Below are 12,960 nucleotides of genomic sequence, written 5' to 3' on the forward strand. Positions count from 1 at the left end.
AAATGAGTATAGGTATATTTAGAAAGATTACACCACATATTTTCACACACAGTGCCACTTCCTTGAAATGGTCACATGCAACCTGCTCACGCTCAACCTTTGCTCCCTCTGTGTTAGTTTACTTGTAAAATGTGTGGGTTTTTGGGGTAAAATAAAGCAAAGTGCTTTTTACTTAGTACACACATTCACACCTGTGTTCTATACCTCCATGTGCCTTTGTCTAATGGGTAACATCAGATGTGGAAAAAAAAAAAAAAGAAAGAAATATCTCCTCAGCTGACCTTTGTTCTCGTGACTTTATTGTGGTACTTTATATCTTGTTGGAGGACGGGGATCCCATTCTCAAGCCAGGTTTAGCAATCTGTGATCCCCATGGCGCAAAGGTCAAACTCCCTTTGAGACAAGGGGGGTGAGGGAATCAGCAGCTCTCTCTCTCTCTCTTCTCTCTCGGTGTGTTTTGCTCCACATGACACTCCTCATCTTTTAGCCCTCTGATCTCCGTTAGGCTCTCCCACAGTAGCGAACAAAGAAAAATTGGGGAGTAGAGATACAGAGAGAGGCAGTCAAACTGGGAGTACAGGATATACATGACACAGATCAGCAGGTAAAGGCCTGGCTGGCAGTGAATTGGGAGGCTGGAGGGGATTTCCATGTTTAGACCCTGCTGACTACTGCTGCTGGCGTTCCCAGCCTCCTGAGAGATCTATCGGCCCCCCACACCACCCAGCAGCTGCTCAACTGCTCAACAAGTTAAAGGTGCTGCAGTTTCACTTGGAATTGCCGCTGTATTTGTTTTTCTCCTGCTTCATGCCAAAGATTTCATCTTCAGATACCTACCACTTTTTAACTTAAGATACCTGCTATTTAACTGCTCCGCTGTCTGCTGTGTCTGCAGGCTGCAACTGCTGAACCACACCATGCAGAGGAGTCCCCTCTCCGCAAACATAGCTGCTCAGCAAAATCAGTAAGTATGGGACTTTTCTTATCTGTGCTACTGTAGGAAAATCTTCTTATTGCACTTGAAACTTTAGAAACAATGGGTAATTTAACCGCAGACAGATTGTGTTTTAAACCTGAAACACACAAAATGGTGCAAAAGCATTATGCCACCTTGAATTCGTGCTTGAGCTCATCAAAGTGCAGCCTGGATCATAAACTTTTTTTCCATGGCCACAGCAATGCAGTTTGGAGCAGTTAAGTTTAGCAATACACAAATAAAGCATGCCGGCATTATTTTAGATATCATAGAGGTGACTTCAATGGTAGTGTAGAGTTTCAGATAGGATACCAAAGTGTCAAGCCCTCAAGTCTTACACAGTTTACACGGAAAAAAAAGAAAATAATTAATCAGCAAACTGCTGCTCATTCGATTATGTTTAGTTAATGTAAGAACAAGGCTGCTATATCTAACATCAAACCCTACTGTACGTCTCTCCAGCCACACAGAAATCTGACCTGTGCTCAGTATTTTCCGACATGACGTGACCCAACCCTCTCTACAGTCGATATCCACAGCAGCTGGGATGCAGTGTTATCAGGTTGCTGCAAAATGATTTACAGTTGAGTCAGAAATAGTGCAACTTCCGATGCTGCTTGTCCGCTCTAAGCCAGGCAGCGGGACAAGTTTCCATGGCATTGTGAGTCTGTGGGAAACTCTAAAAGTAGTTCAACTCTCCCGGCTGCCCTCAGCAACCCAACACTGACACGCTCGCACAGAATGCAGAGGATGCACAGGCAGTAAAGCAGGACACCATAGAAAATCAAGTTTTTATGTGACATGTCTGTGTGTGTTTGTAGGAGTGAAGCAGGGTCCTCTAATAACTTTGAGGCATTAGGATGCCACGAGCAGCTGGATCCAAAGGACAGCCAGGACTCTGAGGACCCCAGAGAATACTGTTATGGTACGACAGAGTCTCTTAACTCACTCCATCATCTGCAGATGTACTCATTCACCGCTGCCAATGTCACCACACTTTTACCCTACGCCTCTCAGTCCCCTCAGAGCAGTCCGCACAAGGTAGTGCTGAATGATTCCTTCATCAACAATGCAGACTCAATCTCTGCAGTCTTCAGCTATGTTTGAATGAGAATAGGTGTTAAATTTCGCCTTTACTTTTCTGTCTTGATGAAGTTGTAGATACAGTTTTTTTGGTTCAAATAAGACAAGCCTGTTCATACATGACCAAAAAAATTGTTTGTGATTCCGATTGGTTTAAAGTCTCTGGAGACCATTACTGGCAGTGCGTGATTTCATTGCAATCCATTCAGTATTTGTTGAGATATTTTAGTCTTGACGCCATTAGCTAAATTATATAACCATGTATAGGCTGGTCATCTTTTACAATCAGGGATTATTAAACAGGATATTTTACAGGCTTAAAATACAATCTAAATTTTTATCTACTCTACTACAAGGTGTCTTAAGACCAAATGTGAAGCAAATTTTTCCCTTGCGTTACTTGCGTTAATGTGGCCAATGGAGTGCCAGCTGTGCTAAGGCCATGTGTCCATCAAAGATATGATGGTTGGTCTTTGTGGTATTTGTCCTGCCACTTTTCCACTGTAATTAGATAGCTAGGTAAAAAGTGACAGTGATGACCCAAAGTGAACATTTTTTAACTCACCAAATGTGGATTGCTCAGTGCGAAAACAAACGCGCCTCGCCTTGTCATGTGGCTGCCGTTCGTAGCGTAGAGTAAAAATGCGGCACTCCTACTGCAAAGAATTTTAAAAAAGTATGCTGGACTTCAGCGAACACAGCCCCTAATGGTCGTGCTAACTAACCACAGAAGGCAGCTATCACTAACGTTAGTGCTGACTTTGTCGTAAAGTACAACAGATAGCAGGAATCAAGTGCCAACTACATATTTTGAGAACTTACTGTGTAGTCTAATGGCTTCACACACTTTTCCCCAAGCCCTCTGCTTGTGTCTCCTTGAAGTACGGATATCGTAGAGCTCTGGGTGCCCACATTTCTGATTCTCAGCATCACAGCGTCACACAATTTTTTCGCTCAAGTTGAAAGATTTCAACTCTCAGAAATGTGTATCTGCATCTCTTTGTTGCCCAGTGTAAATTCTTTGTGTGTTTGCATCTATGCTTTAACTTTCTAGGTAATCGCACCACACAAAAAAATTAGCTGCATGTTTGGTCTGAACACACCTTAAGTGCTTCTCTTAACCCTCATGGTCACACTCAACCTTCGCTCCCTCTGATATCACTTTAACCTGCAGTATCTTTTTGCCAACTTAGCATCCTAACCTTGGTCCCTGTTCCTCTCTCCCTCCCTGCCAGCTGTGCAGGTCTCTGCGTGTACCTCTCTACTGCAGAGAAACTGCTGAGTGTGTGATACCACATATACCTGACACAGTAATAAATTATTTATCACCTTATATCATGTTCACGTTTAATAGAAATAGAGATTCAATTTCAAGATCTCTGACGATGTCCAGGACCTTTGTGTCATACTGGCTGAAAGAGAACTGATACAGGCATATGCATCATAATGTTTCAGGTCCCTGCTGGGAGATTTGAATGTGTTACTCACTCCAGACATGTCATAGCTTAGAGGAAGTTGTAATGCCAGAAATAGCTTTAGTGCCACATTTGAGTCCTCTCTCATTAAGCTTTCTAAACACCAGATAAAAAATGTACTGTATGATGAAAAGGTTTCACATACTAGACATGGAATAATATAAGCAGCTGAATAATGTTCTTAGGTTCCTCTTGTTTTTTCTCCTCAGGCGGGTACCATCCTGTCCAGATAGGTGACACTTTCAACAGAAGATACCAGGTGGTTTCTAAGCTTGGCTGGGGCTATTTCTCCACTGTCTGGCTGTGTCTCGACCTCAAGTAGGTTTAATTAGGGACTATACAAAAAATATTGAGGTGGGGAGGGTGTTTAATCTTATATTTCACTTTGTAGAAAAGCAAGAACACTCTTGGCAGTATCAGTACCCATCCAACATTTGTATGTGGGGCCCATGTGGGTGGTAAATGAGCTGAAAAATGGACCCTATAAGGGATTGTCCATGGGTTCCATAATGGCGCCATGCCAATTGCCAACATGGGTGGTTTTACTGGGCCCAAGATAAGATGGCCATTTTGGGCCCATAGCCACTTGGTGCCCAGATAGCTGTAGCACAACCCATTGTCCATGGGACCATTATGGAACCCACAGACAATCCTATATAGGCCCATTTTTTAAGCTTGTTTACCAACCACATTGGGCCCACATACTAATGTTGACCTGGGTATTTCCTTTTGACCCTCCTCTTAATTTAGAAAAGTGGTCTGATTTTTATATATTGTAACAGTATATCAATGGTATAATTTTTTCTCTATTTTGAATAAATTTGAATGAGCTAGAATTAATGACCTCATGCAGCCCAGCCATTATTTTATTTGCTCCATTTTAGGTTTTATTTTTCAACACCACCATGTCCACTACATATATCAGATTAAAAAAGATTGGGCGCAAAGTTACCTACAGAGTTAACTAGCGTACAACTAGCTCAGCTAGCTTACTGTGTGATGAATCAATGTGTTAGCTAATGTATGGAGAAAAATTGCTAGAGCGCTTTGTAAGATTTTACTGTATTGGTCTGGCTATTTTAACCTATGAATTAAAATACTACTGTGTGATATGTACAGTCCAGGCCAAAAGTTTGGACACACCTTCTCATTCTATGCGTTTTCTTTATTTTCATGACTATTTACATTGTAGATTCTCACTGAAGTCATCAAAACTATGAATGAACACATGTGGAGTTATGTACTTAACAAAAAAAGGTGAAATAACTGAAAACATGTTTTATATTCTAGTTTCTTCAAAATAGCCACCCTTTGCTCTGATTACTGCTTTGCACACTCTTGGCATTCTCTCCATGAGCTTCAAGAGGTAGTCACCTGAAATGGTTTTCCAACAGTCTTGAAGGAGTTCCCAGAGGTGTTTAGCACTTGTTGGCCCCTTTGCCTTCACTCTGCAGTCCAGCTCACCCCAAACCATCTGGATTGGGTTCAGGTCCGGTGACTGTGGAGGCCAGGTCATCTGCCGCAGCACTCCATCACTCTCCTTCTTGGTCAAATAGCCCTTACACAGCCTGGAGGTGTGTTTGGGGTCATTGTCCTGTTGAAAAATAAATGATCGTCCAACTAAACGCAAACCGGATGGGATGGCATGTCGCTGCAGGATGCTGTGGTAGCCATGCTGGTTCAGTGTGCCTTCAATTTTGAATAAATCCCCAACAGTGTCACCAGCAAAACACCCCCACACCATCACACCTCCTCCTCCATGCTTCACAGTGGGAACCAGGCATGTGGAATCCATCCGTTCACCTTTTCTGCGTCTCACAAAGACACGGCGGTTGGAACCAAAGATCTCAAATTTGGACTCATCAGACCAAAGCACAGATTTCCACTGGTCTAATGTCCATTCCTTGTGTTTCTTGGCCCAAACAAATCTCTTCTGCTTGTTGCCTCTCCTTAGCAGTGGTTTCCTAGCAGCTATTTGACCACGAAGGCCTGATTCGCGCAGTCTCCTCTTAACAGTTGTTCTAGAGATGGGTCTGCTGCTAGAACTCTGTGTGGCATTCATCTGGTCTCTGATCTGAGCTGCTGTTAACTTGCCATTTCTGAGGCTGGTGACTCGGATGAACTTATCCTCAGAAGCAGAGGTGACTCTTGGTCTTCCTTTCCTGGGTCAGTCCTCATGTGTGCCAGTTTCGTTGTAGCGCTTGATGGTTTTTGCGACTCCACTTGGGGACACATTTAAAGTTTTTGCAATTTTCCGGACTGACTGACCTTCATTTCTTAAAGTAATGATGGCCACTCGTTTTTCTTTAGTTAGCTGATTGGTTCTTGCCATAATATGAATTTTAACAGTTGTCCAATAGGGCTGTTGGCTGTGCATTAACCTGACTTGTGCACAACACAACTGATGGTCCCAACCCCATTGATAAAGCAAGAAATTCCACTAATTAACCCTGATAAGGCACACCTGTGAAGTGGAAACCATTTCAGGTGACTACCTCTTGAAGCTCATCGAGAGAATGCCAAGAGTGTGCAAAGCAGTAATCAGAGCAAAGGGTGGCTATTTTGAAGAAACTAGAATATAAAACATGTTTTCAGTTATTTCACCTTTTTTTGTTAAGTACATAACTCCACATGTGTTCATTCATAGTTTTGATGCCTTCAGTGAGAATCTACAATGTAAATAGTCATGAAAATAAAGAAAACGCATTGAATGAGAAGGTGTGTCCAAACTTTTGGCCTGTACTGTATATCGGCTACTGTATATTTTATTGTTAATACAACTGGGAATAATTATCCAGACACAAATTACAAGCCAATGTCAGACTGTGTGTTATCGTGTGTGAATTCATACACTTTTTAAACAGCCACATTCACATCATTTTTGTGATGATATATTGTTATATAAACACAGAGTAAAGCACTACTAATGACACATTCTGACCAGTCACTGTGACTATTATAACAGTAGTATGAGCACAATAAGATGAAGTGTACACTGTACATAGAAGAAAATCTGATAACCCTTCCTTCAGCAAAAAAAAAACAAAAAACACATCCCTATCTCAACTTCCCCTCCCCCTTTAATAATTTGTGTACAGTCCCTCACTATTTCTTTTCATTTATTTGACACACTTGAGATATTAAACTTTTTTTCTCATGATGATTATTATCAGATTATCACAAATATTAAGATAACAAAATGCATGTTTGACACTAAAAAGCAGCTTTCATACATTCAGCAGAGAGTGGACTTTATTATGTCAATCTGATGTGGTGTCTGTGTTGGCAGGCTGGGTCGGCGTGTCGCTGTGAAGGTGCTGAAGAGCGGACCTGGCTTCACCCAGGCAGGACAGGATGAACTTGCTCTCCTACGATGCGTCAGTGACCCGCTGTTTGAGTTTCTTCTCTCTAACATGTCTTACTCTGTCTGTCAAAAGCTATTTCTCCTTTTTTCCATCATTAACTGACCACTCTCACATTCCCTTGTCAATCATCCGTCTAAAAAGTCCTCATCAATCCCCACTTGCTATTTACAAGAACACAAAATGCTTTCCATTCCTCTGTCTTTTTTATTGTCTGGCTTCTCCCCCTTCTTACTCTCACCACTCCCCCTCTCTTCTCTCTTTGATCAGGCAAGTGGTCCTACGAGCCGACATCCCTTCAGTCAAAGGATTGTTCAGCTGCTAGATGAGTTCAAGCTGGCTGGGGTCAACGGGGTCCGTATCCTTTTTTCAGACTTCTTGGGCACACACTCTAAACCTGACACTGGAGAGTTGCCATTTGTGGACGTGTGCGCCACTGTGTCTAAAAGAGACACTAAAAGGCATCTATCAACCATATGATAAATTAATATGTCTCATAAAGGATTTATCTGTGCAACCTCTTATAGAGCATTGTTTGTAGAGATAGAAGAACAGATGGCAATATGTCGGCTCATTGAAGACAGTATTACATCACATCGTATAATGAATACTGCCAGCCAATAGCTTGCAGACATGTACAATGACCTTAATGCCTAGGGGTTAGACATGTGCCTGGTGCTGGAGCTGTTGGGGCCCGACTTGAGAGGCTGGCAGCTCTGTTTTGGGAATCCTGGACTGACGCAGCCTTTGGTCAAACAAATACTTACTCAGGTAAAGAACCTCTGACACCTAAGAAATTAAGACCATGCTACGGCAACACTGGAACAATTTGGTGCATGTTGGAAGTTGCTTATTCACTCTTTTGCTGAGAGTTTAATGAGACACAACAAACATTCAAGGTTCTTCACATGGTGTTAAGCCCTACACACTTTGATCAACCAGTTCTGATGGAGTCACAGGTCTGAAAAAGTTCAGTACTGGTTGTACGGAAGGAAACATCAGCATCACTGTTTTGTGTTGTCTCTAGGTTCTGCAGGGCCTGGACTACCTTCACACTCAGTGTAAAATCATCCACACAGACATCAAGCCTGAGAACATCCTGCTGTGTCTGGAGGAGCAGTCCCACAAAGTACCAGCAGGGGACAGCAGCTGCTCCTCTGTACTGACTGGGAAAGAAGCCAAGTCCACAGGCACAGTCGTCTCTTTTTTTATTGCTACAGATGCTGGAGATTGTTTAAGAGTGAAGTGGCCATGCATGTGTGTGTGTACAAAGCAGATGTACTTGAAGCCAGCTTGTGTGCTAATGTCAGGCTTTTAATATACAGTATATGGTCTGTAAACACCTAAGGCCTATAAATGTCAAAATATCCGACATTAAACTAATATCTAATGTTTGTCAAATATTAGAATTTCTTATACATTTTTACATTTTACATACATTTTTTTCTTGGAATGAATAACATGTTAATATATGATTTCTTGTTGTTTCTTTCAGGGAAAGAGCAGGTCAATCCATACAGGTTAAAGGACATTACAGTGAAGATTGCTGACCTGGGCAGCTCCTGCTGGGTGGTCAGTAGTTGCTCTATACTTATTTGACATATTACATTTGCCAGGTACTAAAGTTGTTTAGAATGTATAGGAGCACTACCCTGGAAATCCAGACCCAAATCTAGAGAGATTTAGGGTCTGGCTATGAGTAATGAAAATGGCCCAAACTCGAGGGACGGCACCAAGCATGCATTTGAAAATATCACTGCACGCAGTTGGATAACACTACAACCAATCAGAACAATACATGGGGTGACACATCCAGAGCGCTACCAACGGAGCTAACTGGTAGATTAGACTCTTGCCGTATTTGGTCGGCAAAACAACAAAAACATCCTCCTTGCAAAGGAAAGATTCGCGTGCCGTCTTCTGTTCCTCTTAAAAAGAAAAGCCAAATCTAACTCGTTCATTGTTACGGCCAAAGCCGTTTCAAACAACTGGTGTTCATCCGTAGCCATCTTGCAATGCAATTTGAAGAGTCTGAACAATTCATGTTCATGTAGCACCTCATCACTCAGAAACTGTAGGAAAAAAGGGATAGTCAGTGCTTTAAGTCAACGTGTTCATGTTGGTTTTTATTTTTTACATTGTTGTACATAATGCTGTATGAACACTAAAATCTAAAAATTTTAATGTTTCGTCTCTTTATGTTGGGTCAGTACAAACATTTCTGTGAGGAGATTCAGACCCGTCAGTATCGCTCACTGGAGGTTTTACTTGGATCTGACTATGGCCCGCCTGCTGACATCTGGAGTGTCGCCTGCATGGTGAGAGAAAAATGTATTATATGATGTTTACACTGTGTGTTTGTTTTGGCTGCATGATTCCATCAAATGGAAATGATAGTCTTGTGCATCGATTCATACACATTTCTCTCAAAATTTAACTCAAAATTGTATTATAATTGTATCTTTGGGATCTTTGGGATTCCATTAGAAATAGACACAGAATCAGATCCTATTGCTATGGATTACCTGTGCATCTGTCAACAACAAATGATAAACTTTGTTCCTTTTGTAATATAGACAAGGGACAAGCAAGTACTAAATTGTCTGTATCTGTCCTTGAAATGGGCGGAGTCCTATGTGGGTGCAGTCTAAACTGAAAGTGTTCAGATATTGACACATTTTTACTTGTATGATACTTGTTCTATAATAACATACACTGTGGTAGATTGGGCCACAATTAAAGTACAGCCATGCTGAGTGAGGCTGTAATGCTAATTCTAATAAAAAAAAATCTACCAAACATCTGGATTTTAGAGCCTTTAATTCAATAAACACAGGGTTAGTTGTTTCTTAAGTTATAATAAGTTGAGGTAAGTCATTTTGTTTACAATTGTTATAGCTCTCTTTTCAAGTGTAACATTTTGATTTAGATATGTTTAATAGGTGTTTCCTAATATTTCCACACAGTAAATTTGTATAGAAGTAAAAGTTTAAAATACGCAGTGTACGATGAAACTTGATTTCAGGAAGTCCTTAATTTTAAGATACTCTTAAGATACTCTTTAAATTTCAGCATCACTTTTTGTAATGTTTGATTTTCTCAAAATGAAACCAACTCTTCAGAAATTTCGACTCTCTTCCACAGTATTGAAAAAATGTTTCACATTCTTAACTAAATTTCTATCATCTGCTAATATCATGAATTTAATTGTTGTTTTTTTCTGTACAAAATAAACAATAGTGGGCCTAGTATTGAGCCTAGAGGAGCCTCACATGTAACCTTCATAACTGTATAGGACACTATAATATTTGTCTTTGATTTTTTTGCAGGTGTGGTCTAGTAAATGTTATAACTGAATAAGACTAAAGGTATTTGGTAATCTATATGTTCAGGAGTTAGCATATGTGACAGTATTACAATTGTTTTTTTGTGAGGGAGTTGTAAGCAAAAAAATTCTACATGTTCATTCGGATTAATCCTCTGAGAATCATGCATGTCTGTACAAAATTATGTGCCATTCCATCTAATGGGTATGGACATATTTCACTGTATAAGTAAAAACTTTGACCTGCTGATAAATCAACAAATTTTATATTAATCTATCAAAAAAATTGTTGGACTAATCCACAGACCGACATTACCATCCTTACAGCCATCCTGCTAGCATGGATAAAAAAAATCTGTGGCTGTTAAATTAGCAATTAATGTGGTTGAATGGTCCTCTTCATAGATGCTTACTTGGCTACACATCTCACCCCTCAATGTTCTCTTGCATTCTCTCAGGCCTTTGAATTGGTCACAGGAGACTCTCTGTTTGAACCCAAAGCTGGAGAGAGCATTTCCCTGGAGGAAGGTATGTTTCGTGCAGTGTGCTGACACTAACAGAGGCGTGACAATCACTGAAACAGGATTCAATGAGATCACACTGCAGCTGCAATGCAACTGTTGATGCAGTTTATGCAAATACAAACTGTACATTTCTGTGACCCATGCTTGCATGTGCGTTTGTTTTCTCCGTCCACATCAGACCATATAGCCCAGATCATGGAGTTGCTTGGTAAAATCCCCCCAGCTGTTGCCTTGTCGGGTAAATACTCTGCAGAGTACTTCGGCCGCAGAGGTGAGTCTGTACCTTCACTTTTGATGTATGTAGTGTGCTAGTATGATTTACTCTTATTGATATCTTCCGAGTGAATCATCACATAACTGCTACTTGTGAGCATCCTTGTGTCATACTGGTTGCATGTCATCCAGGTGACCTGCGTCGTGTTGGTTCACTGAGGTTCTGGAGTCTCTACGATGTTCTGGTGGAGAAATACCACTTCCAGTTGGAGGATGCCACTGGATTCTCAAACTTCCTCCTGCGCATGTTGGATTACTATCCGGAGAGGAGGGCCACCGCTGCACAGTCCCTCCGCCACCCTTGGCTGACCTCCTGATGTAGCCTCCTAAAGGCCCCGCCAGCCTCATCCCCATCTGCAGTCCTCCGCAGACAGATGCTGCCAGCAGCTCGACCTGGCCAACATCTGAACATACCAGCCACAGACTCAATCTGTGAGATTTTCAAAATGCAGAGGGAATCTTTGAGTTTTTATACTAAAGGAATCCAAAGAGCTATTTAGAAGACTGTTTGTATGTCACTCACATTTATTTGTGAAATCCTGTGGAATGTGATGTTGTCCTTATTCAATACCAGGTAGAGAATAGGAAGGTCCATTTAGCACTTTATGCTAAGGCTTTTTTTTATATATAGATCTTCTCAAGTGTAGACCAGAGAGGAGAGACTTGACTTGATTGCCAGATCTTTGAGTCCTGTAAGTAGAAGCTCTTTTGAGGAGAAAATGATTCTGTGTCGTCTCTTGCCACACTGACAGGCCTGACACTGCGAGCCAGTGTGAACTTTCAGTGCAACTATTATTTGGAAGGCCTCGTGGCTACGACCGAATCACAGCCGTGACGATATCACAGTACAACATCACGAGCTCGAGTGTGATATTGCTTTTATACAACAGTTCAACAGTTAAATAAGCAAGGCTGATTAAGAAATGTCGAAAAATGAGGACAAAATAGATAATTTAAGCATTTTATTTGTCTTCCGCCAACAAAAATAGTTCCCTCAGGACTCCGCTGTCACCGTTGCTATGTAACGCAGACATGGTGCGCCAGGCACTTACTCTTTATACACATTTATCAGCACGTTTCCATTAATTGTGCAGCCGATGAAATAAGTCTCTGGTGACTGCATGGTGGACTGTCGCTTCACAGGCACAGTTGACTCTGCCTTCTGATCTGACAGTATGTTGCTTTTCTCCAAGTCACTGAGCTCCGCTGATGAAACACTGACAAACCTGGATGTGTGCTCAGATGGATTCAGCTTCTCCTCTCCCTCATCTTCCTCTGATGACCATTCATAGTTCAATTCAAAACTTATTTTAGGAAATAAATCCATATTTCTGGCTGTTTGACAGTGGATGAATTAATTAGCCTACATCGCAACTGCTGACCTAACTGACACTAACTGTCAGTTTTGATTTGATTGTTGATTGCAATCAGCTGTGAGGCGGAGTGATACAGTGAGATAACCGTGATGTTGTACTCCAATATCATCACGGTTTTACTGTCTCTCGACCAATCAGATTGCAGGGCCGGAACTAACTGTTGTATAATAGTGTATAATTACCTGAAACTAAGAACTGTTGCCTTAGAATGAGCCGTTTATATCCAAATACAGACCAGGTCCTCTTTCATGGGATCTGCCATGTTGTTTCTACAGAAGCCCAGAATGGACAAACCAATACTGGCTCTAGATAGGGCCATTCAGTTTTCTGGGGTCAGTCACCATAGTTCTCCTACACACTTGGCACATGGGAGAAGTTTCAGTTGGTTGCAATCTGCAACTTCACCACTAGATGCCACTATATCCTACACACTAGACCTTTAACATCTGTACAGTAGTCAACACGCACCAGGTTGGGATAAGAACAACTTCATTAAAAAAAACTTTAATCGTAATCATAATATGATCAAGGATATGTTACCTCACAGTGCCTATTTGGACATATTT

The 12,960-nt window shown here is 41.3% G+C and overlaps 1 protein-coding gene across 1 annotated transcript; it reads left to right on the top strand.

Moving 5' to 3' along the window:
* Nucleotides 1-209: 209 nt before the first annotated feature.
* LOC117258026 (SRSF protein kinase 3) lies at nucleotides 210-11,513 on the top strand. Its single transcript, XM_033628485.2, has 13 exons — nucleotides 210-756; nucleotides 896-964; nucleotides 1,798-1,901; nucleotides 3,744-3,852; nucleotides 6,824-6,911; nucleotides 7,167-7,254; nucleotides 7,561-7,667; nucleotides 7,924-8,086; nucleotides 8,392-8,468; nucleotides 9,107-9,214; nucleotides 10,680-10,749; nucleotides 10,924-11,016; nucleotides 11,151-11,513. Exons 2-13 carry the CDS (start codon nucleotides 918-920, stop codon nucleotides 11,333-11,335), a joined length of 1,239 nt encoding a protein of 412 aa, XP_033484376.1. The 5' UTR covers nucleotides 210-756; nucleotides 896-917; the 3' UTR covers nucleotides 11,336-11,513.
* The last annotated feature ends 1,447 nt before the right edge of the window (nucleotides 11,514-12,960 follow it).

The sequence above is a fragment of the Epinephelus lanceolatus genome, chromosome 8 (genome assembly GCF_041903045.1).
Source record: "Epinephelus lanceolatus isolate andai-2023 chromosome 8, ASM4190304v1, whole genome shotgun sequence".
In the NCBI taxonomy this organism is placed as follows: domain Eukaryota; kingdom Metazoa; phylum Chordata; class Actinopteri; order Perciformes; family Serranidae; genus Epinephelus; species Epinephelus lanceolatus.

Excerpts from the sequence above, each read along its gene's own strand:
- LOC117258026 (XM_033628485.2), top strand. The coding sequence starts at position 918 with ATGCAGAGGAGTCCCCTCTCCGCAAACATAGCTGCTCAGCAAAATCA. Across the intron at positions 3,853-6,823 it reads TGGCTGTGTCTCGACCTCAA|GCTGGGTCGGCGTGTCGCTG; the intron begins GTAGGTTTAATT and ends CTGTGTTGGCAG. Across the intron at positions 6,912-7,166 it reads AACTTGCTCTCCTACGATGC|GCAAGTGGTCCTACGAGCCG; the intron begins GTCAGTGACCCG and ends CTCTTTGATCAG.